The sequence below is a fragment of the Lytechinus variegatus genome, chromosome 9 (assembly GCF_018143015.1).
Source record: "Lytechinus variegatus isolate NC3 chromosome 9, Lvar_3.0, whole genome shotgun sequence".
In the NCBI taxonomy this organism is placed as follows: Eukaryota; Metazoa; Echinodermata; class Echinoidea; order Temnopleuroida; family Toxopneustidae; genus Lytechinus; species Lytechinus variegatus.
This window is the reverse complement of record NC_054748.1, coordinates 27,453,216-27,480,670: the sequence shown is the minus strand read 5'-3', so window position 1 is coordinate 27,480,670 and position 27,455 is coordinate 27,453,216. Positions and strand designations below refer to the sequence as shown.

Below are 27,455 nucleotides of genomic sequence, written 5' to 3'. Positions count from 1 at the left end.
AATTTTAGATGTTGACGTTGCTGGCTATCCATAGTTGTGATTGATCGGATCAATCGCAACTCTTTGTAAGACGGGCCCCTGATTTCTTTGGTCCTATTGGATTCCTGCATTGTCAATGTTTTAGTGATTTAAATATATAGGCCTACTTATACTTTTTATTTATTTTTTTTTTCACAGATATTGTTGATATACTGATGATGAGGATTGAAGAGTACCGTGAAACGATGGTCCCTATTAGGAACAAGAAACCGGATCCACTGAGCAACCCCAAATACCACGACAACTGCTGGGTTCCGTGGAGAAACGATACGGACTCAACACCCGACCAAGGACTGAATTATAATATTTTACGCCCGGGTCCGTACAGTACTAACGCCAGAAGTCAAAAAGTGGTTATTAAAGGCATAGATTAGTAGTGGGAGAGATGGGGCTTTTGAGACTTCAATAATTTGCCAGCTGGAATGAAATTTAGTGCATTATGATCTTATATTACTAATTTGGGATATATTCAGTTTATTTAACCCTTAGCGTACCGGGGGGGGGGTCAAATTGACCCCCCTCGACACCACATAATTTTTTTTACCGCGCTGCTCTCTTGCATCTTTTGAGACATCTTTTGTAGGGACAGTAATTTTCCATAATTATAGAAAAAGGACGGAATTTTTAAAAATTGAAAATCACAGAAAATGTATATTTTTGAACAGAAATTACTCCCAAATCCTCAACGAAATATGAATATAAACTGGCCACAAAACACGATCTCACTTCGCTGCAGTCATCCACACATGACTGCACTCATTTCCATTACTCAATCGTATCGAAAACATTCACAAGCGCAAGCTATCTGAGCGCGACCTAACATTTCTCAATGAATGTAGAATAAAGTCAGGAACACGGCCGTGTGTCTGCCTTCTACATTCGGACATAACATCACGATCGCGATACTCCTCATATTAAAAATGGTGGATAGGTGGAAGTCGTGAGCTGTCCAAAAAGTCCCCAAATTATCAATAAAATCTCATTCAAACATAAAATAATGCTAATAATGTGAAAGGTGAGGATGTATTCATGTTAATTATGCTTCTATAAATATTTTTTGTAGTAGTATATGTATCTCTTCGATATACAATAGATTTAAAAGCAATGTCAGTAAAGTGGCAGATACAAAGTTTGACCAGTGCGAGCATTTTGACATCACTACTCATTGCGTATTTATTTCCTATGTAAACGGAATTGTCACTTTTTCATGTACAGAAAGTCAATGGGGATACAGAAATTCCTTCTTCAGACATGCTGAAACGGAATTAAAGATTTTCTGAAAAGGCGATTTTTTGAAATGGAAATCACTGTTCCAATGCCTGTCAGACTCAAAATTTGCTCCAAGACACGATTTCATTTGCAAAGTCAATTCAAATAGTATTTTCCTCAAAATATATTTGTATGATTATTTTTACTTTTGCTGGTTTAAATGGATTTATTTTTAGCTGATTATGATTGCAATTGGGTTCCTGACATAGTTCATCATAAAAAACAAATTCACCAATTCCAATTCATGCAATTTTTGCGACCATTGCGCGATCAGCGGTCGAGATCTGAAGTGTGGTCAGATTGACCCCTGCCCCCATTACAACCTGGTCTGAAATAGCCCGGTTAAATTAGGGTTAAGCAAATTGGATAATGCATTAGAAAAATATTGCAAGCTGGTAGACATGGAGTCACAAGTCTATCACTGAGTGCAAGACTCAATTCCGAGTTTTTTGTCTCACCTGCATAGCAGAGTGAGATTATAGGCGCCGCTTTTCCGACGGCGGCGTCAACATCAAATCTTAACCTGAGGTTAAGTTTTTGAGATGGATCATAACTTAGAAAGTATATGGACCAAGTTCATGAAACTTGGCCATAAGGTTAATCAAGTATTTCTGAACATCCTTTTAGAGTTTCATGTCACATGACCAAGGTCAAAGGTCATTTAGGGTCAATGAACTTAGACCATGTTGGGGGAATCAACATCAAAATCTTAACCTGAGGTTAAGTTTTTGAAATGTCATCATAACTTAGAAAATATATGGTCCTAGTTCATTAAACTTGGACATAAGGTTAATCAAGTATCACCAAACATCCTGCATGAGTTTTAGGTCACATGATCAAGGTCAAAGGTCATTTAGGGTCAATGAACTTTGGCCGAATTGGGGGTATTTGTTGAATTACCATCATAACTTTGAAAGTATGTTGGTCTAGTTCATAAAACTTGGACATAAGAGTAATCAAGTATCACTGAACATCCTGTGCGCATTTAAGGTCACATGACCAAGGTCAATGAACTTTGACCATAATGGGGGTATCTGTTGAATTACCATCATAACTTTGCAAGTTTATTGATCTGACTTTTGAAACTTGGACATAAGAGTAATCAAGTATCACTGAATATCCTGTGCAAGTTTCAGGTCACATGATCAAGGTCAAAGGTCATGTGAGATCAATGAACTTTGGCTGCATTGGGGGTATTTGTTGAATTACCATCCTATTTCTGTAAGTGTATTGGTCTAGTTCATAAAACGTGGAAATAAGAGTAAGCAAGTATCACTGAACATCTTGTGTGAGTTATAGTAGTTTTCAAAGTCAGCACTGCTGCTATGTTGAATCGCGTGATGCAGGTGAGACGGCCAGAGGCATTCCACTTGTTTAAATTAAATTAAAGCATTTTTTTTGGCATTTCTTTTCTAAAAGTATATTTCTTATTTTAAAGCATATTTCTTTTTTTTAGATAAAGCATATTTCTTGTGTTGGTGCAAAGAAAATTAACCCTAAATAGAATGGGCTATTTCGACGCCTAAGAAGACGGGGGGGGCTGATTCAGCCCTCCCCCTTATGATCTTGACCGTCGATCGCGCGATTGCAACGAAAATTGGCATGCGTGTTACCCGTGGCATTATCTACAAACTATCATATCAAATTCGGCAAAAAATCTCATTTTTGTTTATTTGTGTATTGTATTTTACAAACTATTGTGATACAAAACTAATATGGAGCCACTTTTGCCCAAAGTAGTATGTTTTGGATCCTCTAAAATCAGTTGATTTCGAGTCTTTCATCTTGAATCTTTTGTCACGATATGTTTAGTGGTGATGGAACATATTTTTCTACATTAAATAGTTCTTTGTACTTTGTAAGAACGATCTACATTTCCTTCATTGATGTTTAGTGGTGTTTAAATCTTACACTGTAAAAATCATTTAGGTGACCATAACCCCAAGTGTTAAAGGGGACATGCCAGGTTGAAAATAAAATGATTTGAACAAAGAAAGAAAATCAAACAAAACATTGAAAATCCAATAAAGATTTTCACGATTTTGTTCAAACAAATCTATGCATGTCTTCATGAATATTGAATGAGCAAATTGATTATGTGATATCCCCACTTTTCTTTTGTACTTTACTATATAAAGTTATTCAAATTTTGTCCTCCAAGAATTAAAAATATTGGATTGACAACTGATTTAATGCATTCGCTAATCATGACTGTAACTTATGACAAAGAATACACATCACACATACCTACATGTATGATAACAGGAAAAAATTATGATTTCATGTCATAACATGAAGTAGGGACATGACATTATCAGCCCACCTAATGAATATTCATGATGACATTGCTTATAGCTTTTTTCACAAGATATTGCTAAACTTTAAAATTCAATAACTTTATTATCAGATTTCATGAATTTCTTTTTTCAGTATAATACTTGGTGAATTTTACTCTATAAAATTTCCTTTAAACTATTTTTTTTAGTTGGCCATGAATTACATTGTCCACAGTAGGCCTACAGGTAAATTGCCAATTCGTCTAACTTCCAACTCGTCCTCTCACTTCATGGTCTACCTTCATTTAGTCTAATGCCATTCCATCCATTAACATTCCGTTGGTCCAATAATCATTTGGAGTAATCACTTCTAATCACCATTTGGTTTAATATCCATTTCGTTTTCATTCATTTTGCACAATTAATACTTCAATTAGACCAAATGGTATATGGACTAAATGGCTATTGGACCAACTGGTTATTAGACGAAATGGTGAGTGGACAAATTTGCAATTAGTCCATGTGGATAGTGGACGAAGTGATGGTAGACCAAATGATAGTAGACGGAGTTGGCAATTGGACGAAATGAAAACAGACCGGCCTTTATACTTGGGTGCGTGTGTGTGGATGAGTGTGAGGTGTGCACGAGTGAGTGAGAGGGGGGGGGGCGAGTGAAAACAACCAATGTACCAAGAATGAAGCTTTTGGTCTTCGAACAAAAGTGAGCAGAAAAAATTGAAGATGGTGGGGCAGGGGGAAGCACACACACCTTTCCTGGGGAAAAGAAGGGAAGGTGGCCCGGGGGGGGGGGCCACTTCCATTCACAAGTGGATACCATGCGCGACCATGGGGTCTCGAAAAGCACCCTAAACACGTAATTTCCATATTCTGAAAATGCACCCCTTAACAAGTATTGGCGTGTGAAACCCTACCCTTAACAAGTATTGGAAACAAAACGATATACTCTTGGCAAATATTCCCTGAAATGAACCCCTAAACAAGTACAGGAATGTTTTATTGTTACGGGTCCTTCGGTCGTCGGCTTTACCTTATTTGGTTTAGTACGACCCCATCTTCTACACCTCGCGCAAATCGGACTCTAAACACGAAGTGTTGGGGCAAAAAGGACATCCTTTATAAAACATTTGAATTTTGTTTTATCATCCCCGCAAATTCGACCCTAAACAGGTAATTTTCCTAGCGAAATAGATACCCTTTTTTCATTATTTTTGTGTTTTTGACACCCTTATCACGTTACGTACGTAACGTGCCCTATCGTGAAAAAGACATCCTTTTTACGTGTTTTTTTGGTCGCGCATGGTATCCACTCGTCAATGTAAGTGGCCCCTCCGGGGAAGGTGGGTTAAAGGTCAAGTCCAACTCAGAAAAATGTTGATTTGTATCAACAGAGAAAATTCAGACAAACATGCTGAAAACTGCATCAAATCAGACGTAAAATAAGAAATTATGACATTTTAAAGGTTTGCGAATTTTTCACACAATAGTTATGCACAATTTAGTCACATGCAAATGAGAGAATCGATTATGTCCCTCGCTCACTATTTCTTTTGTTTTTTACTTGAATTATACAATATTTCAATTTTTGTCTCTCCTGCATAGCAGAGTGAGACTATAGGCGCCGCTTTTCCGACGGCGGCGGCGGCGTCAACATCAAATCTTAACCTGAGGTTAAGTTTTTGAAATGACATAACTTAGAAAGTATATGGACCTAATTCATGAAACTTGGCCATAAGATTAATCAAGTATTACTGAACATCCTAATAGAGTTTCATGTCACATGACCAAGGTCAAAGGTCATTTAGGGTCAATGAACTTAGACCATGTTGGGGGAATCAACATCAAAATCTTAACCTCAGGTTAAGTTTTTGAAATGTCATCATAACTTAAAAAATATATAGACCTAGTTCATTAAACTTGGACATAAGGTCAATCAAGTATCACCAAACATCCCGCATGAGTTTCACGTCACATGACCAAGGTCAAAGGTCATTTAGGGTCAATGAACTTTGGCCGATTTGGGGGTATCTGTTGAATTACATTCAAAACTTTAAAAGTTTTTGGATCTGATTCATGAAACTTGGACATAATAGTAATCAAGTATCACTGAACATCCTGTGCAAGTTTCAGGTCACATGATCAAGGTCAAAGGTCATTTAGGGTCAATGAACTTTGGCCGATTTGGGGGCATTTGTTGAATTACCATCATAACTTTAAAAGCATGTTGGTCTAGTTCATAAAACGTGGACATAAGAGTAATCAAGTATCACTGAACATCCTGTGCACATTTTAGGTCACATGACCAAGATCAAAGGTCAATGAACTTTGGCCATAATGGGGGTATCTGTTGAATTACCATCATAACTTCGCAAGTTTATTGATCTGACTTTTGAAACTTGGACATCAGAGTAATCAAGAATCATTGAATATCCTGTGCAAGTTTCAGGTCACATGATCAAGATCAAAGGTCATGTGAGGTCAATGTACTTTGGCCACATTGGGGGTATTTGTTGAATTACCATCCTATCTCTGTAAAGTGTATTGGTCTAGTTCATAAAAGGTGGAAATAAGAGTAACCAAGTATCACTGAACATCTTGTGCGAGTTATAGTAGTTTTCAAAGTCAGCACTGCTGCTGTGTTGAATCGTGTGATGCAGGTGAGACGGCCAGAGGCATTCCACTTGTTACAGATTTGACAACTTGACTGAACCATGTAATGTTAAACAATGTTAATTCCACGTGTTCAGGGAGAAATAAAACTTTGTTTCAAAGGACAATGAGGAAAAATTAGAATTTTTCATATTTCATCAAATAAAATACAAAAGAAAAAGTGAGTAAGTGATGTCAACAAGTCTCATTTATACCGACCATAATTATGTGCATATAACTATCGTGAAATTCAGCGAAAATTTATAATGTCATAACTTTCATATTTTACATCCGATTATGATGGAATTTTCAGTGTTATGCTCGTTGGATTTTTCTCTTTTTATTCAAATCAATTTTTTGTTGGGGTGAACTTGTCCTTTAAGTAAAGATTCAGAAAAGTCCTTGCATCAAAGCCAAGCCCCCCCCTCCCCTTCACCAGAGCCAACTTTTTGTTGTTGTAATTAAAAAACTTGTAATTACTTTGAATGTTAATGCATGTGATCGAAGGATAATATGTCTCCATTGTAACTAAATAAGTTGCAGCAGTGATTATCTTATACACGTGGTTTAAACCAGTTATCAATACATTTTTCATTGTTTTAGAACACTGAAAATTTGAGTAAGTACGTTTCCATACAATAAAGTAAAAGAAAAAGATTCTCAAAAGAATTTACAGATAATACAAGGAAAAATAGTGAGTCTATGACATATCGTCATTCTTATTGACATACCAGAATGTTAGTATGTTTTGTAAAAATAACTTAATATATGAAATGTATTATTTCACTTTCAATTTTTTTTGTTTTCAGTATTATCTTTGTTTCATATTTAATTGCAAGGGGGTTATGCATGCTTGTGGATCTACCGTGTGAGTAAAAAAAATTGACACCTCACAAATCCCAAATTAAGGGGGAAAATGTGTCATGAACACATAGTTATTATATATGACCTGAAAGAGTGTTTCCTTCCAAATAATTTGATACCATACTTATGTGGTATGTGCTAACACTTGGATGACCATGCAGGATGTATTCTTTCCAGTGATGTAAATTTTAATTTGCGCCAAAGACAGACAGGACTGCTATAAATGAAATCAGGTGTCAATGATGTCATAATCTTACAGGGGTTGTATTAAAGTCCATTACAAAACACATTTAAAATAATTTACATTATAATTGTTTAATGAACTCTTTTGAGTAAAAAGGATTTTCAAATATACGTTTACCAACTCATGTCATGCATGTAGGATTATGACATCACTGGCATCTGGATTCATTCATTGCAGTCATACCTTGGCGCAAATCAAACTTTACATCCACGCAAAGAATATACTGATTATATAAGTGTGAAAGACATACCACGTAAATATGGTATGAAATTAATTGAGAGAAGATACTCTTTCAAGCCATATATAATGATCATGTGTTGATGACATATTTCTTTCTTAAATTGTGGATCTGTAAGGTGTCAATTTGTTTTTTACTCACACGGTAAATTGCTTTTTGTCATAACATAAAGAGTGTTCAAATAAGGAAATGTGTAGACTTCAATAAAAACGAAAGACACATAAAATCAAAATTGTAAAATGGAAAAAAAAACAAAAAAACTGCAGATTCATACACATTTATCTCATTATATAGTGAGTTTATTCATCGTAATAGAAATACAGCACATTTAAAGCAAGGTGAAATTCTGAAAGACTTGGTCTATACCATTGGCTAGGCAAAAGAAATAATTTCTGTCCATTACTTTTCTGAAAGAAATGCACAATAATGGAATAAGCTAAACAAGAAAAAACAGATTCACTGCGACAAAATAATATGCCCTGATAACAAAAATATTATTCATCAGATTACTTTTGGGGCCTTTGCCAACACACGTAACGTAAAAATGAAATGTAAATCAATAGTCACGACAACGAAACTTACCCCAAACCGACCCATGTATATACCGTTCGATAAAATGTGTGTCGAAATGGGATCGGATTCACCTGTATAACTATAGCGTTACAGATTTGAACCAACCACAAAAGTGCAATTTACATAAATATATGCTGTAACAAAGCGTGGCGCTAGTACCAATGGAATGGGTGAAAGTATGCAAGCGAATTCAGTAAGATATTTGTTTAAAAAAAGACACATTTGTATCTTTTCCTAGCGCCAGGCAAATGATTTTCACATTGGTCAAGGGCGATTAGCCACGAAAATATCAAAACATAATCCCTCGTAAGTTCCATTAACATATAAATTACCGCTTTATGCTTTTTAAGTGGCTTGAAGAGAAGCAAGAACAGTTTAGAAAATACTCTATGTCCTAGGCGGAAGGACCTTTTCATCATTGAAAAACTCGGTACTCGTAACAAATGATCTAGTAAAAGTTTTATTGAGTGCAACAACAACTAATGTATTTAATACATTGTGTAAAAATCTTCAGCCATTAAGTGTCAAGTAATAAAGATGAATCTTCATCAATAAAAGATAATGCTTTCAGTGTTGAAAAATAATTGGAAAAAAAAAGATACCACAGATCAAAACAACACAGACCGCTCGTTTTTATAGGGCCTATACTCTCCATTCTTCCTCCATCTGTTTTTTTCCTCTTTTATAATCATTTCTTTTTTTCTCACTATACTTGCAAATCATGGAATGGTCTACGTATGGTGTCACCACTGGATGGTATACAAACCTTCAGAGAAAATGGGTTGATCCTCTACATCATAACTAACTGAAATAAAAATTTACCATTGCAATCTACTATCACCTTCCTTTCAGCAAATTGTTGCTCAATGTTTCGCTTCTTTACAATCAATACGACTTTATATCATAGTTAAGATTTAGTTTGAACACTTTGAATGAAAATCTGTATATTAGTTGTTGGCAGCGTTGGCTTTCCATAGTTGTGACTGATCGGATTAAAATGAACTCTGATTAAGACAGAAGTACATGACTCATTGACACCATAGGGCTAATATCCAACTTTGGATGCTTTAAGATTGTCATCCTTGGGTTTAAGATTCTCGTCCTTCTCCCGCAGGTCCTCCAACATGGTCTTCACATACTCTCTCTGATCAGACAGGTGGTTGTTGAGGTTCGAGGATTTACTGCCTGGTTGCAGCAACCGCTGCACGTCCTTGGCGTTGTAGACAACAAAGAAGGCCTGGCGGACGTCACCTCCAGAGCTCTGCATATTGACAAGAAAAGATGGTCAGCCAAGAGATGAAATTCCATTTCCAAAGCATGAAAGAAAAATACATCATCATTAGAAAAAATAGTTTGGCAATTCTATCATGGATCGGGATGGCTATACTTCATACCGTCACACTATTATTTACTATGTGTATTTTGCCATGTTGTGCACATCGTTTTGTGGAGAATTTGAATTGTCATATTTCGCATTCGGTTTTCATTCTTTAGATTATCTGTCAAGGAATACATTGAGAAGTCTGAGCTATAGGCAACCCTAAATGCCATAAGACAACAGAACCATGACCAGAATGTAGACTCCTCAAATAGTGATAGAAGAATGGTTATAGGCCCATAAAAGGAACAGGACGAGACCTGAGATGCCTAGAAATCGGTATGGCAAGAGTCAGAGTCTTTTGTCTCAAAAGACGTCTAGTTCTGCCTCCTGCAAGGTAATCTCCATTTCTCAGAGTTCTTTGTTCCTCACATTGTGTTAGATAGCAAAAGTTTTAACAGTTACACCGTGTCCAACGCTTCATAATGGAGAAATAAAATCTTAACTTACCAGCTGCACTGCAATCTTTTCTTCTCCTGGCTCCATGTCCACCACCCCCTTGGACTTCAGGTATGACAATGCCTTGGAGATATCCCGTCGTATGAGGGCGCTGTCCACCATGGAAGGCATCGTCCCACGTTGATTGATGTACTCTGTCAAGGTCTGGATATGGGTGGTTCTACCGAGGTGGGTGAAAGGAGTCAGTATGCAGTGTTTGGCCAGGCTGGCATACAGAGGGTTGATTTTTACTTGACAAGGTTCTTCCGAAATGCTGTTGTCCAAATTATCATCAATGGAGATCTCAGTTTCTGAATGGATAATAGACAATTGCTTTTCATTAGTGATTACATTAAGAAGTTACAAATCAGTAATGGTCGTAAAAGTTCCTGAAAGCTGTATTGCACAAAAAATGTAAGCTCATTTAACAAATAAAATATCCTCTAATACCGTGTTTGATTCTAAGTGTGTTGTGGGATTTCATTTACCAAACCTAACGTTGAACTTTGCATAGAGTTCGCACAACATACAAATTTTATTTATCTTAATGAGAACTCATTATCGTCCACTAGATTTGCCTAAACTGCCTTTGACGTCGTTATTTCACATTTTATTTTCTAAATCTAATGATAACACATAAATAATTCACCTTGATAATTGCAGGCAAAAACTTGGAAAAAAAAACATATAGGGCATATTTATTTGGTATCTTCAAATGAGTTTCAACTATCAACAATAAACTTTTCTTCCACAGTTACTACCAATGTGACGACTGTTGCCTTCCGACGAAAAAAAACTTTGCGTCCCGAGAGGACCAAGATAACACCTTAGATTGCGAACATAACACTACAGTTTTTCCTGTGAACAATACCAATCATCATTCATAGTTACTCGTATTGACATCTTGCATGCTCATATTCGTTGCCAATGCCTTGGTTCTTAGTCTCTGTTTCCTGCGCTGCTGAAGGCTTGAAAGAGTGTAGAGGTAAGGGTTAATAGCGGAGTTGATGGGGAGAAGAACTACAGCTGACCAGGCATACATGTCGGCAGGAATTTCGGCAGCACCGGTTTTCGCGAGAATTCCTACGAGTAAGATAATGGAAAACAATAATGTTTAGGGGCCCATTTTATAGACTATTACAACTATGGTAACTCTGCCATTTGTATAGCAACTATGGACACTTTCCTTATGAATGGCTGCTCAAAAGCTTTCACCAAATGGTAGTTTCCATTATGCCCTCGTATAATTGTGGTTAACGTAATGGCAAAGTTACCCAATTTCTAAATCTTAAGAAACGGGCTCAATAATGTAAGGTTAACCGCCTTGCGTGAAGATGAAGTGTGGTCTCTATAAACAGGAGGGATAGCTTTCTGATTACACTAACTTTTCTAACTAAAGGAGAAAATACATTCTTTCTTCATTATGGATACAGAAGCCACTAAAACTCGAAATGATATGTGGCATTGGATTGTATTGTATTACTCTATCAATTAATATTACTATTTACCCATGATAATAACAGGCATCCAACAGCAGAAATCTGTGCCTACAATAAGCGCCATCTTGGACGCTAATTTGATCTGACCGTTCAGCCGTCTGCTATGTGATGTTTGCTGCTTCCGACCGGCCATTCGTGCGGACGACATGTACACCTCAGCGAAAATGACGACATAGCAGATGAGCGTCACCATGAAGCTGAAGAAATTAATTCCCAAGAAGATAAAGACAGAGTACTCCCATCCAGGTTCTGTTTCCGGTGTGAGGGGAATGGCAAGGCAGACGCTGGACTGCCCGTAGAAATGCCCAGCATAGTCTGGCACCAGGAGTGGAACTAGACTGAGTAGGAACGAAAAGATCCAGGTCGCGACGATGAGGACCAGCGCCTTCTGTGGTGTTAGGTGAAGCCTCTGCCTGAAGGGAAAGACGACGCAGAAGAGCCGATCCAAGCTAATGATCATGACAAGGAAAACAGAGACCTCGCTGGAGAGCATCGATAAGAACCCTGCGGTCTTGCAGAGGACACTGCTTCTCCACGACTCAGAGTGTAGGTAGTACTGTCCACGGTAAGTCTCGTCTGTGGCGGCAATGATCATCATGTAGACTCCCATCATCAGGTCGGAAACCGCCAGATTTGAAATCAAGTGGGACTGGACCTGATTGAAACAAGAAAAATGAAAGCTCCCCTGGTAAAACTATTGAACTGATTGTAGTGACATTGACGTTACTTGAGGAGCAGTAATGCATGCAGTTTGACTTGATATGCAAGCACATCACATAAAATCAGTATATGGAGTCATATCCTTCATGGACCACTTTTCACTCGACAGTATTTATATTCTCGATACAAACATATACAGACAGGAAATTTTGGACTTATTCCAGACCTACCTGGCTATTCTCCACTCGCTTGCGTTGGAGGATGCGATAGGAGACCACGAAGGTGTTTCCTATCAGAGCACTGATACCCAACACCCACATCAGGATGCGAAGCAGTTCATTGTTGAGTAGGTTATCACACGAGGAAAAGCGGTCTTTCTCTGTGTGGCAATGGACGTTTGAATCGAGTAAGCAGCAGAATACAAAATTATCAACGTGCCTGTAACAAAGCGATGAAAACAAAACCAATTCGAAAAGTGTATATACATTTAAAGAATTGCATATAATTGATGAACAAGAGAAAGAAGTTAGTTGAGCACACACATTCTATGAATGGGTGGATGTCAGGACTTGAACGGCTGCACGTCCTACTCCGAACTGTCGGTCTATGGAGCACTTTGCGCAGATGTAGGAGGTTGGTTTGGCACAGAGGCAGAGGCTGCCATTGCATTCCTCTTGGCTCTCTAGAGTATCAGAAAGCTAAAAGTTTATCACATCTTCAGCCTTTCAGCGCATATCACTACCATGTGACGTCTTGGTGCGCTTCCAAACAGACTTTTGATACTATTTCTGTGGCTCGATCTAACCCGGAAAAAACTGTTACAGCGCACAAGCATTTCAAGGAACAAAGTCCAAACATGGAGCCTACCACAGTGTCTCACCTGGGTTGAGTGCAGCACAATGTGGATCAATTTCTTGCTCCTACTACTGATACGACATTTAGTACTTCTACCAGTAATACTAATGTATTGCTATATATTACCGCCAAACTAGTACTAACGCTGCTACAACTTATTCAGCCACTACTACTACTGCTGCTTCTGCTATTTCTATTGCAACTACTACTACTATACTTCTACTACAACAACAACAAGAACAACAACTACTATTGTTACTACTACTACTACTACTACTACTACCACCACTACTATTACTACTACTATTATTATACTTCTACTAATTCTATTTCTACTACATCTATTCTACAATGGACTCCTATTTTCATCGAAATGCTTTACCAGACACACAATTCATTGCCAACCCAATAGCATGAGCTTTAGATTGTTAATAAATACCATTTCCTACTCACAATTCTGTCAGTGTATTGTTAACTCCCATGAAGAGATCTTTGTTTTTAGGTCCAGCATCCACTGAGGTATGGGTGATGTCTCTGTAAAATAGAAAGAAGAAGGGGACTCGTTTCATGATAATTACAAAGGATATTTTGAAAATCAAACCTAGGTTTAACCCTAGTTTAAACTGGAATTTTAAACCAAGGTCCTACGGAATTCTGGGCTTTATAATATTTCTTCTGTTTTGGAGGCAATTATAACGCACCAATCAATGTTAAAATTCATTATACTTTGTATTTTTCTATTCTTCCCATATCTAGACTCCGTTTGTGTATGTAAATACTTCTCTTTGTCTCTTGGAAAGAGATGTTTAATGAAACTAACCTTCAACACATTGTTGTATAAGCAGAGATCAGGAAATACCAAGATATTGGCAAAGTGTGTAACATGTTTGTCTTTGGATCAATCCGAAGCAAAATCTCTTTAATTGTATAATATACGAATAAATAAAATATACCTACAAATATAAACATCAATTATATATTACGTTTTTAAATATAGTTACCACTAGAATTAGTCTGGTTACTTTTTATCAAAATATTTGACCTGCAATAAATAGTAGGGGACCAAAACTGTATCATTAAGTGCCATCACCGTGTGTTATCACCTATCCCATTCCCACACATAATGCATGGTAGAGAACTCGGGCAATATAAGCATACACACACACACCCTTATATACATACCAGTGTTGTAGTGCCTTGATGCTCGGCCTTGGCCTTAATGCGCCTTAAGGCCTATTTTTTCAAAGCCTTGGCCTTGAACATTCAAGCCTTGGCCTTGAGAGGGCCTTGGCCTTGGCCTTGAGGATTTTGAGCCTTGAAATTTCAAGGCATTTTCAAGGCATTTTCAAGGCTTTTTCAAGGCATTTTGTATTTTGTACTGTCATTTGTTTTATATAAGTAATTATAAGTGTTTCAATTGTTCTGTATATCTAGTGACACTAAATACTACCATTCAGCAGTAGCAGCAGTAAGTGTACTTAGCAGTGCCATCAATTGCAATTATCATCACATAATTATGTAACAAAGAGAAGTGATGAATATTAATATTATTTATTGGTTATATGTTGTAATCATGACTAATAAGGATGACAATATCAATAATAATGATAATAATTATGATTAGGATTATAGTCAGTGGCGTAACTACAGGGAGGGCACGTGCCCCCCCCCCCACCCCAATCGGCTGACTAAAAAAAAGGGGGAAAGGAGAAAAAGAGGGAGAAAGGAAAAGAAACGTAGTGGGAAAGAAGACATTATTGTTCATTATAATGTTATAATTATGTTATGTTACATTAAATAAGAAACATATTTTTCATAACTTTATGAAACATTATTTGCTCAGGGCATATGTCTTCATTGTTCCTGGTGCTCGCATTGTCTGTTTACCGAGATAATCCTGTTATACTAAAACCTCCCGTTTTCAAGTCAATATACACCAAACTACCAAATATATTTCCTCGCACTTCGAGTTATTGTTTTACATGTACAATAGTATGCTTCTTTTTCATGAATACTTTAAGTGACGTCCCATTTTAAGGTCTTAATATAAAACATTTCCTGTCCGTGCTTACGTTCGCAGTAGTGGATTGGTGAAATATGTCTGCTCCCCATCAATTCCTAGAATGAGTCCGTTAAATGTCCTTTTTTCTGTTTTCTGATCTGAATATAAAAAATTTTCAGCTCGCGCTTCGCGCTCGCATCATTTGGTTAGTGAACTACGTAAGGTCTTCTTGAATTCCTACAAACAAGCCTTAAAATGATGCCCCTCTTCATGTCTGAATTTCCTAAATTTTCAGCTCGCGCTTCGCGCTCGCAAGATTGAATTAGTGACATGGGTATGTTAATCATGATTACAAGTGCTTTATGTGCATGTTTATATGTAATTCTAACAAAATCAGCAAGCGCTTATTGGAACTCCCATTAGATGACTATGGTGATATGTGTATAATCTTAATAGATTCCTAAAATATAGTCCTTAAAATCTTCCTGTTTGGGGTCAATATTTACAAAAATTCCAGCTCGCGCTTCGCGCTCGCATTATTTAGCGAGACAGGTACGTATCATTATTAGAAAAGATTGATTGTAATGTCCCTTTTTAGGGCTGAATATCAAAAATTTTAAGCTCACGCTTCGCGCTCGCATTATTTGAATAGTGAGATACATATCCGTTTATTGGCACTGTCCTTAAAATATCTCTATTAGGTCAGTAGCCTATACCTGGCAACTGGGCGCGCTTCGCACGCTCACTAGGTGACTCCAAATTTTTGCTGGTGCCCCCCCCCCCTCCATGCCGTGACCCACGGTACGCCACTGATAAGAGTGATTTTATGACAGGAATAATTCTGGCAGATCTGACTGCAATTTTTACAACAATTTTTATTCTTTGAAAATAGCTCACTCTAAAGAATGATAACAAGATTGATTTCTATTCCATTAGGGTTTTTCTTGTATTATTTTCTTTGACAAACAAGAATGTTTTAAGTCTTAAGATATTCTGAAAAGATTCAGTAAACTTGAACACAAACTTCAATTTTGTCATTTCCAAATGGGCTATGGCATCAATGGCATGATGAGCCAAAAATTTTGAGGGGCCAAGCATGGAATACAGAGCAAAATTTTAGGTTCCAAAATCAACAAATTTTGGATTGTGCTCGCATAAAAACGCATTCCATTTACACAAAAAATGCTTAGAATGTCCAGTTTTCAGGTCGGAATATCACAAATTTTTGAGCTCGCGCTTTGCGCTCGCATTATTTGATTGGTGACTTATGTATCCTAATATCCTATTTATGAGTCACTAAATGCAGTCCAGAACAGCTTCCTTTTCTGGTCAGTAAAAATCTCAGCTCGTGTTTTGCGCTCGCGTTAATTTGTTTAGTAAGATGCACACCCTTTTCGTGATTACAAAAACAGCTCGGAATATTTAAATTTCATTTCTTATTACATCTATCTCGCAACGATGCCCTTTTAACAGTAATTAGCACCATAATTGAAAAAAAAATCGAGTTTTACAACTTCAAAATTTATTTCTTTTTTCTTTTTTCCTTGGTCGCTATGCTTTCTATAGCGGAAAATTAAAGCCTAAATCAAAATATCTGTCTTATCAATTAAAAATTACTTTAAAAAGGCTTTGCTGAACTTAATTTCCACAAAACACACAACTTATTAACACAGTCGAAAATCTCATTTTGAAAATATCTGTTTGCACCAAAATTCTCATTTTGACATATACTGTAAGTGCATTTTTGGCTTTGACCCCCCCCCCCAAAAAAAAAAATACATTCTGCCTCGATCCCCTGTCCCAGGGAGAGGAAAATAAAGACATATGTTGAGAATGGGCATGCCAAGATCAGATCACCTCGGTAATAATAATTATTGCAATGTGAATAGCCTAGAAAAATAATTAAATGTACAAAGGTAACTATATATTTATTTTAATTTTATGTCTACATCTACATGATCTATCATGTAATTATTTTCGTTTTAAATGTACTAGGGTCAAAAATTTTGCCCGCTCAATTCGCTTGCTCACACCTACATTTGGTCCTGTGTGTCATGTCTGCCGCCTAAGCATTGTTGTCTTATTGTTCCATATATTGAACAATTGAAATGCCTTGGCCTTGGCCTTGGCCTTGGCCTTGGGTATCCATGCCTTGGCCTCAGCCTTGGGTATTGAAGCCTTGGCCTTGGGTATTAAAGCCTTGGCCTTGGCCTTAGCCTTGGAGGTTTGAGCCTTGACTACAACACTGATACGTACATATATATATATATGCATGTGTGTGTGTGTTTGAGGGTGTGTGTATAAGTCGTCTGCATTACTTACAAATTTCTCAAACTTTTCAGAGGAAACAGAGCCCCAGCCACAATATCATCTAACTCATTCCCCGAGAGATTCCTGTGGAGAATGAACGAAATATATCAAAATTGATTTTTAAAAAGATCAATGCACCAACAATATATAAGCGTTACTTTTTTTAATATTAATTTCAGTTCACATCGTTAGAACATCAATATGGATGGATTAATCCTAGTCGTCAAAGGTAGGCTTAATTAAAAAGAATTAATATAAATTATGTAAATGGATCTTCGTATCAAAATAAATTTTGGTTCATATACACACACAAAAAAGAACACCTCGTTTTAAATATTCTATCGGGTGCAATCGCCAGCATTAACAGCCTGGAAATGGAGGGGGGGGGGGAGTGGTAGGCACTTGGGAAAGAACAGAAGTAAGATTATAATGAAATATCATACTTACATCTTATAAAGATTGGTATTGTTTAGGAAAATTCCCGGAGTAAGACGTTTGATTCCAGTAGATGTCAGCTCCCTGTAAATGAATATGATGATATTGATATTTCGACAATGGGCTTTCCGAATGAAAATAGTCCTGTTACAGAGATACCTACTATGTAAAGAACATTATAGCATCTTGACGACTGAGAATGTGTTTTTTGTAGAAATATGGTAATTGAAAAATATATTTGAAAAGTCTATAAAATTCTTCGAAAGCATGAGTGACACAGAAATTTTTTACAGATACAATAATTGTGAGGTATGAAAATGAAGAAACTAGATATACGACCGTCATCTCAAATCAATATGAGATCATTAGGTTATATTTCATAGCTTTCATCAGCATCTAACAACAAGAAGTGGATGACAAAACAATCACATCGAAATATTGATAACTTTATTACGGTCTGTGATAATCCAATTATTGTCTAGATATTTCATGACTTGTCTAGCGGAACTATGCTCAAGTATTCAAATACGATATGTTTCGATCAGTAATGTTGCAAATGTGTGTGTAGGTGTGTTTATGTCGGGATGACATAAAATTGAGTTTCATTTGGAATGAAAAAAATATTGGTTACTGTATAGTTACATGACCAAACATTGTATCGTGAAGTATATGGTCTTGCTTTTTTCTTCCCTTCCTTTTTGTTCTCATTTACTGCTCATTTTTAGATCTTGTCCACACCTCTTGTCATCTTTATCATCAAAATCTATAAGAGGAGGGAGAGGGGCAATCTGTTGTCCCCTCTAGCACCATCGGTTTCACCCCATAGTCATACATACAATTCAGCAAGATAAGGCAGGTTAGTCAGCGATATAGAGATAGGCTCGTCTTCGTTCGACTCTGTTCGATTGTCATTTTGGTAAAGAGTGCCCTCATCAGTAGGTTCCAGAACAAGTGGTACGTCAGAAATGCGTCTGTGCGAAAAAGTTATTTTATACATGATATTCTTACATATGCATATTCGTCAAAATAATTGTCAGCATAATTTAATTTTTAAGTTATAGCAGTTTTGCTTATAAAGGGTTCTTTTTTGCTACTTCAATTTGGTGGGGATAAAGAAAAAGGATATGATAAATGCGAAAGGATATGAAGGCCTTACCTATAACATAAACGTGCATAAAAAAGATAAACACTAGTATGTATAGGATAGCAAATGAATAATTAAATATATTAAATAATGCTTATTTAGATAAGCAATTGATAGAAAAGAAGACGTCAAGGAATAATAAAGGGGGCGACCAATCCAAGGGACAGGGATCAAAGTAATTTAGTAGTAAGAATAGTTTTCAAAATGTAAAAGGGATACTTACAGTATGCGTACATCTCTGTGAAGGACTGGTGGGTTTTGGCTTTTCCACGAGGGTCTTTCACACGTGACTGATAAACCGAAACATGTACAATTGATTGGGCAGGTAAAATCTATGAAACAAAACACGATGAAACATATCTATAATGAAATCCAGTCTAAAGAAAGGTGAACCTAAACAGGAAAACAATGAACATTAAACCGAAATGTTACAAGGGTTTTGAAGTTCGCATGTAATTCTAACTACAATGACCGATCCGATGCAATTATGTCCAAATAAATGCGATGATGATGGAATGAGTCAGCTTCATCATTTGTTATATAATTTACATGTAGAGAATCATGATGATAATAACATCAATAATAATAATAATAACAGTACATTTACCCAGGGTAGCCACTTCAGTTCTGATAACTGTTCTCTCAGCGGGCCCTGCTATAATTATTACCCCCCTCCCCGAGTTCCATAAATAATCCAAGTGTTTCAGATACCATATAATAAAATACAAAAGTAGTGGTTAATTCTGCTGGAACACTAGCTCTCGATAATTGCAAGAGCCAGTCAGGAAGCAGAAGTTCCACTGTTGTCATGGTAGTTGACAGTCCTGCAAGACTTGCTTTTATAGTAACTATTTAAATGAAAATGAAAAAAAAATGAAAATCCATAATTTATTGTTCGAAATAGACATGAAATGAAATACTCCGAGAATTTGCTTTGCCAAACTGATCGTGGGCCCGGCAGCCACTGTGCAGCGCCAGATCGACTAGGCTCTATCCATTTAATCGTTGAACGCCAAACAGGGTAGCAGCAACTCCCAGCTTTTAACGTCTTTTGGTCTGACGCGGCCGGGGTTTGAACCCCCGACCTCCCGGTTTTGAGACGGACGCTCTACCAATTGAGCCAACACACCGGTCAGATTGTTACTGTCATCCTTCTTCTATTCTTTCCATTTAAGTATATATATTTCAACTTCGGATTTTTTTAATGTCCCATGCTCCCACTCAAGTATAGACTTATCGATCTACATCAACTGACCACAGTACAATTCGTCATCTCCTTGGGGGCACTGCGTCTGACCATCACATATCTGATCAGGGGCAAGGCATATTCTCTGGCCTTCAATCACGTCTCCGGATAGCTGCTGACAAGCATAGCTCGAATTCGGACATTTGTATTGATCTGGGATAAAAGAAGATAAACAAATTAGCGTTAAGAAAATCCTGGATTTTGGCATATCACATCTCTCCAATGGTAATGTTATTTCTCGTCATAATATGTTCCACCATATTGCCTTAATAAAAGTATATAAACAAAATAATGTCTGGTTCATTTTGGATAAAACATGATATTACACATCTTCAATACTATATTTATTTTCGCATGATGGCCTCATCTTGATAATGATTTTAAATATTGCTATTGATTTATCAGTAGAAATAATAGCATTTATCTGGGAATAACAACAGCAGTAAGTATAAGTAGTAGTAAGCGAAGTAATAATAGACATAGAAGTAACGCAACTATTACTATTTTTTATCATTACTGTCCTAGTTATTATGAATGTTATCATCAAGTCTATCATGATCACCATTGCTATCAACAGAGCCGTCTTTGCAGTCAACATCATCATTATACCTAATCAATCCATATTGGTAGAATATGTATGTTGACTATTTGAACTTTTCAGCCGAGAATTTGAAAAAAAGTCACTCTGTCGGGTTAAACCACAGTTAATTGGACTGCTGGATCACTTGATTCCGTGACAATTGGCGTCGGAAGCCAAAAAATTTAGGAGGTGTCCACCTGAAATTTTGGGATGGACACAGGTGAAAAATTGGACAAGCGCCCCAAAAATTTTTAGACAAGCAAAAAAAAAAACATTGGGGGGGACAACACACGTTTCAAGGGGGGGTCCACGTGGCTTTAGGGGGACGTTGGAAAAAAAAATTGACAAGCAAAAAAAAAAAAAAAAAAAAAAAGGTTATCAAAAACAAATTTAGGAGGGGACCGTCCCCCTATCTCAAATTTAGGGGGGACACGGCCCCCCGTCCCCCCCCCCCGCTTCCGCTGCCTATGCACGTGACAGATTTGTTTGTGCCGTGTGCAAAATCCGTTCCTTGTGTAAATGTGTATAGGGTAGCTTACTTTACCAGGCCAATACAAACCTTGATCACATTCCAACTCGTCCTGGCCGTTAGGGCAATCTTTGATTCCATTACAGCGCATGCGCAATGGAATGCAATACGATAGCGGACATCCGAAGGTATATGGAGGGCAAACAAAGTCCGCTGATATGAAAAATACAAGAATAGGATTAAAAGGGCTTGTCAATATGATTAGTTATTTTTTATGTTGGACGTACTACATTGCTTTTAATCAACCGCAAACTGGGCTTGTTACCTTTTTCCTATCTTAGTCCAATTCGTTCTTGTTAAATTGGTAGTTTTGATTTGAGTCCTTCATTACTGAATATTATCTGAATTTTACTCTCATGGTTTAAAGAGAATTCAGTAAATATTTCACTTTGAAATGTTTGTTCACATTTTTGGATGGAAAATAAATCAATTTATGAAAGCATCTACATTTATCCATCCATCCATCCATCTATCTATCTATCTATCTATCTTTCTATCTATCTATCTATCTATCTATCTATCTACAAACTGACAAATATATTACAGGAAGATACGAAACGTATAGTAGTGTCAGGCAATATTACAAAATATCCAACTGTGTTGTAGTTGTAGTGTAGTGAAATATCATGGAGTCTAGTACTTACAACAATCGCGAAGATGGGACACATCACGGCATCCAATGATGAACCCCAACCTGTCCACGTCATATAGACATTTCGTGCTCAGGTCAACGCACTTTCCATTGTCGCATTGAAGTTCTGTTTCCGGATCGCAAGTATAATTTGGCTCGTTGTAATCTGAAATGAAAGAACTGGTAACATGAAAACGTATACGCTGACAGCTTACGAATCAACATTCCGAAATGTCCATGAAATTTTATCCATAGCCTGTCATCAAATGTTATGACAAAATATGTTTCAAAAATTCATTTCATTTACTTCTTCACTCTAAAAACAAGAAATGATAACTTAACATTTGAAAGGTTGGACGAGTGACAACATTTCCTAACTTTAAATGGTTCTATCCCACACTTAAAATGTTGGATTCAGTTTTATACAAGGTTGGATGTAACATTCGGAAAAGGTTGTCACTCCTCCAACCTTTCAAATGTTGATATAACATTCGAATTCTTAGAGTGTTGAACCAACTACTGTTGATTTTATCTTTTTCGACTTCTGTAAAGATCACAGGAAATTCGATTTATCATGAAAACATGAATTTTGTAAATCCAGCCATACATTTATTCTGACGAATTTAATCTGAATAAATTACTATTTTGTCAAATTTGTGCACATAAATTTTTCTTTGAATATTCTCCATTTTATTAAGGGGGCCGTTTCATAAAGATGCTCGTAAGTTAAGAGTGACTTTAACAATGACCAGTGATTCTTTCTTGAGGGAAATGGTATTCACCATTGAATGTTAATTGGTGATTATTTAGTGCGTAAGATAGGTTCTCTAGTAATTCTTATAGTCGCTCTTAACTTATGAACAGCTTTATGAAGAACCCACCAGGTAATGTCCCCATGATCATGCTTATTATTCTTATTTTCGTTTTACTGATGTATAAATGCTAGGTAGTTTCAACCACACACTGCAAAAACTTCGGTGTTGATTTAACACCAGGACGGAATCTAATACAAATTGGTGTTGTATAAACACCTATCTACACCGGTGTAAAATAACTGGTGTGGTCATCTATGTACATCGGGTAACACCACAGTTTTTGCTGTGTATAGATTCCGGGCAGATGTTAAATCAACACCGGAGTTTTTGCAGTGTATGAGTATTTACTAAAGCGGCTTAGAATCATCTCCATATTTTTTTTTTTTTTGGGGGGGGCTTAATTGAAGAACTTACCGCATTTTAATTCATCTTCGTATGAGCTTCCAATGCAATCAACCGTCCCATCACAGAGGGCGCTATTTGGTAACATTCTCCCTGAGTAACATGGGAATAAAGAAGACTCCTCGTCTAAGGAGAGAGAGAGAGAGGGGGCCCGGAGGAGTGAGGGGGGGGGGGGATAAAGAGAGAAAGGAGGTAGATTTATTTGCTAGGCACTATGAACCTCATACACTTATTTAAATGGCAAAACTTATTTACAAACTGATAATGTATGATTGTTTTGTTCGCTCGCTGTGATCGGTCACTGACATTTAGAAACACGATTATCATTCGGGCTCAAGCTCTAAAGGTTTTTTTTAGGGGGGGTATTATATCACGCCTTTGTATCGTTTTAAACGGGAATCCTGACCTCCGTAACGCAAAGATTAATAAAGGATTAACAATCAACAAATTGCTAAATGACTGACGAAAAAAGCCTTCACACGTGTATTCAATTCAAAATTCTGACCAGGGCTCCGTAACACAAAGCTTAGCAATGATCGTAAACATTTTTCTACGATTGATTGCATTGACTACAATGCACAATCAATCGTTAAAATCAAGCGATTTATCGCTAACCTTTGTGTTACTGTACCCAGGAACCAATCAATAGTGTTCTTTCATATTTGATGTTCATCTCTAAACGTTGTGTTACGAGACCCAGGTCACTTATTACCTCAGTCAATCTCATTTGTTCCCCCAGGGCAGTCTTCTGCTATTTTTGTGATCGCGATACACACATTTCGATCATTTGCCCAGGGATTCTAGGTCACTTACCACAGTCAGTCTCATCTGTTCCATCAGGGCAGTCCTTTATCAGATCACACATTTTGGTGCTCGCGATACATATATAAGGATCAAACGCACAAGGTACTTCATCCTCACGGCATGGCGCGTAGTCTACATTGAAAAAAAAACAATGTTTATTCTTTACTTGTAGTGTGGTATCCTGAACATTTATTATTTGGCTATAAAGAATTAATTATTTTCTAATCATTGACCCTACGTAAAAATAATCTTATCTTTATTGAACTGCTTTAATTCTAAACTCTATTCATTCATACAATATCAAAGAAGGATAAATCAACACATCGTCATTGGGCCTTCATCAAAGGTTCGCTAGTTGATAAAAATATATTTAAAAAATATGATGAGACAATTCTATTTCAAATGAAATTAATGAAATGACCATATCTAATCTATTAACAATAAATAATGCAAAGAAAAATCATCATCATTACAAGCATATACGTATGCATGTAATTATATATACATGTGAGTGTGTGTGTGTGTGATGTGAAAGGAATGAATGAAGAAAACAATGGTAGGTAAAGCTTAAATCAAGGTTCCTCAGAGCTATCTGCCCTTTGAAAAAAATTGGTGATGCCGAAAAAATGTCTCTGCCGGGAATGGAATCTGGGCCCCCAGCTTTGAACACCGGTGCTTTAACCACTATATGTGTGTGTGTTTGTGGGGTTATTTTGGTGATTGTGTGGGTGTGTGTAATTATGTATGTTTGTACTAATAATCTGATATCAGTAACAGTAATAGAACAACCGAAGCACAGTATGAACTGCAGCCATTTGTTGCATTAGTAGCGGTAGTATAATTGTAAAGTGACTATATGGTGATAATGATAATTACATCAATTATAAAAATGCTATTTTTTACAATGCTAATGCATAGTATTTTTACTATTACTATTGCAGTAAAAAAAATCTGCCAGTTTTCCAGCGTAGACAAGACCAGAGTAAGTTTTGAAAATGTTTTTAAGAATAACTTTGGTATAAAAAAAATAATGAACTTATCAATCTTACGGCATCCCAGTTCATCCGAGTTGTCTTCACAATGATTTATGTTATCACACAGGAACGAAGTCGATATACACTCTCCTTCTGTGCACCTGAAGAAATCTTTCGGACATTCATCATCATCATTATCTGCGAAGAAAATAGACTGTTATTAGGGAATTCTAGCAATCATTTCTCAGACGCATTCTATAACAAAGAAAATATTTTGTCAAAGCCCTTCATAATAAAGTAGCCTTTGGTGAATCAAAACAGAAGTGGACTTGAGACAAGTAACATATTTGCAGTTTTTCGTCCGGTCCGAATCTTAAGACGAAGTGTTGTCCCGGTGGGTGTTTCATAAAGCTGTTCGTAAGATACGAATGACTTTACGCACGACTGGTGATCCTTTCTTGCGCTATGTGATATCACTATGTAATTGAGTTATGACCTAAGAACATGTTCCAGTCGTGCGTAAAGTCGTTCGTAACGTTTTATCCGACAAGTCCCAATTTAGCCGAGAGTTACCATAGTAAAAGTGCTTCTCAGCCAATCAAAATTCAGAAAAGTTGTCAGATCTGGTCGGACAAAAATGTTGATGAAATGCCCCCCCCCATTAAGGTGATTGTGTAATTGAAATAAATGCCCCCGCCTTCTGGAACAGATTGCAAACCCATATCTATTTTATTAATTTGTCAGCCTAGTCCGCGCTTTGAAACATCTGAATATTGCGTCCTTCAATAATATTATCATAATGACAAATATAACAATATAACGATAATAATAATAGTAATAATAATAAAAAAATAATCAAGATAATGATTACTGTTATTATTATTATCATTAAAATTATTGCATTTTTAGCATAGTCTTACAAAACTTGTTTTCGGTTTCAAATCATGCCCCGAAAATGCATGTTTCATTCCTAATGTCCAGGGCCGCGGAACGGTTTTCAAAGTGGGGGGGGGGGGGGGGGGGGCTGACCATGTTAAAAATCACAATAGTATGGTCCTTTTTCGTTTTTGTACACGGTTTTGGAAAAAAAGTAGGGGGCTGAAACCCACCCCCCGGTTCCGCGGCCCCTAAATGGAAAGTAATGACAATGATGATCCTCAGCATTTATATCATGTCATACTTCTGCTAAAATATTCATTGGCACTGGCTGCTGAAATGAATGCTGAAACGGCATCTCATAAAGCATATTTATATGATAGTGAATAGAAGAAAATATAGGCCTTCTGTATGGTTATTAGTTTCTACACTGTATAGGCTACCATTCAGTCGCTAGATCATAATGATATTACGTTTGTCGACAACTTTGCAGACATCGAATTTGGGACCTTACGTGCTTTACAATCCAATTCATCCGACCCGTCATAGCAGTGGTCGATGCCATCGCAAACGAAAATTCGTTGGATAAAGTACTCCCCATCTGTGCACATATAAAGTGATGGTGGACAAGTTGTATCTTCATCTATAGAAAATAACAATAGGGTAACATGCTTGAATCAGCTGACGTAGATGGCGTTAACAAAGATCAGTGCTGTATTGTTCGTGTTTTTATGTTTTGGTACTAGAGTACCGAACGGAAGTATGACGTCATCAATTTTCAATATTTGCATTCTAGCATTTTTATGCCATATTTTCTGTATAGAGCATGAACAAATAGCTCCATAATCCAGAGATGGCGGGAATCGGTCCATGTGGCCCAAAGATATAGCCTCAAAAAGACACGATTCGTGCCATTGAAATCAATGTATTCTTGGTCTGGTTGTAAATATTATGAACCATTATGAACAACAATTAACTTTAATGAAGCTACCTATGCCGTATTGGGGACCCATTACCTGATTCACACCAAACTTGAGTTGTGGTATTTTTATCATGCCATGTCGAGCTTTGGTATAAAAAATTACTAAAATGCAAAAAGCGTTTTCAATTTTTTCAATTTCAAATAAACATTTATTTTCCTCCATTTTACAAAATTATTCCATTTTTGTTAACAAGAATTCACTTCAAATCAATTTCTATAAAGAATATAAAAATAAACTACTTATGTGTACAGAGGAAGGCGTATGTCCCTAGAAGCACATGCTTGTGGCGGGATACGCCTGTGGACAAATATATACAATACACAAAATACAATACAAAGATAAGAAGGGCTAGGAAAGGAGAAGAGAAGTAGGAAAGAAAACGGGAAGAAGGGAAGTGACATCATCACTTTTTTTGCTGTATAAGCCTTTGCATATTTCAAACAAACTGAACACCCATTAAGAGTTAGGTTACAATTACATAGAGGAAAAAATACAACACAAAATGGGGTACTCGAGACTGAAAATATTAGTATCTAAACAGAAAATTCAAAGAGCGAGACGCTAAAAACTACATCAAACATTCACAGAAAAAATGCACTTTTAAAAGTTAAAGTTTGGCAATAATTTTTTAAATAGTTGTGCAGGAAGTCTTGAATATGCATGAGGTAGGCTGATGATGTCATCCTGTCGCTTTCCCTCAGCTTATTTTTTACATGGAATAAAA

At 36.8% G+C, this 27,455-nt stretch overlaps 2 protein-coding genes across 4 annotated transcripts in view; one reads left to right on the top strand and one right to left on the bottom strand.

Moving 5' to 3' along the window:
• The window catches only part of LOC121421610 (arylsulfatase I-like), a 17,237-nt gene extending 15,562 nt beyond the window's left edge, over nt 1-1,675 (top strand). For all 3 annotated transcript variants that reach the window (XM_041616369.1, XM_041616370.1, XM_041616367.1), the window contains exon 11: nt 178-1,675. In XM_041616369.1, the coding sequence (XP_041472303.1) occupies nt 178-413 (236 nt within the window). In that variant the 3' untranslated portion in view covers nt 414-1,675. The remainder of the gene's footprint in view (nt 1-177) is intronic.
• A 6,224-nt stretch (nt 1,676-7,899) lies between these two features.
• LOC121421648 overlaps nt 7,900-27,455 on the bottom strand; it is a 36,733-nt gene continuing 17,177 nt past the window's right edge. Inside the window, exons 16-32 of the mRNA XM_041616416.1 lie at nt 26,263-26,391; nt 24,948-25,070; nt 23,908-24,030; nt 23,107-23,220; nt 21,891-22,043; nt 21,277-21,399; nt 20,147-20,290; nt 19,115-19,223; nt 18,584-18,718; nt 17,760-17,831; nt 17,325-17,396; nt 13,454-13,534; nt 12,376-12,583; nt 11,495-12,140; nt 10,878-11,069; nt 9,999-10,297; nt 7,900-9,431 (exon numbers count right to left, since the gene is read on the bottom strand). Coding sequence (XP_041472350.1) covers nt 9,216-9,431; nt 9,999-10,297; nt 10,878-11,069; nt 11,495-12,140; nt 12,376-12,583; nt 13,454-13,534; nt 17,325-17,396; nt 17,760-17,831; nt 18,584-18,718; nt 19,115-19,223; nt 20,147-20,290; nt 21,277-21,399; nt 21,891-22,043; nt 23,107-23,220; nt 23,908-24,030; nt 24,948-25,070; nt 26,263-26,391 — 2,939 coding nt within the window. The 3' untranslated portion in view covers nt 7,900-9,215. The remainder of the gene's footprint in view (nt 9,432-9,998; nt 10,298-10,877; nt 11,070-11,494; nt 12,141-12,375; nt 12,584-13,453; nt 13,535-17,324; nt 17,397-17,759; nt 17,832-18,583; nt 18,719-19,114; nt 19,224-20,146; nt 20,291-21,276; nt 21,400-21,890; nt 22,044-23,106; nt 23,221-23,907; nt 24,031-24,947; nt 25,071-26,262; nt 26,392-27,455) is intronic.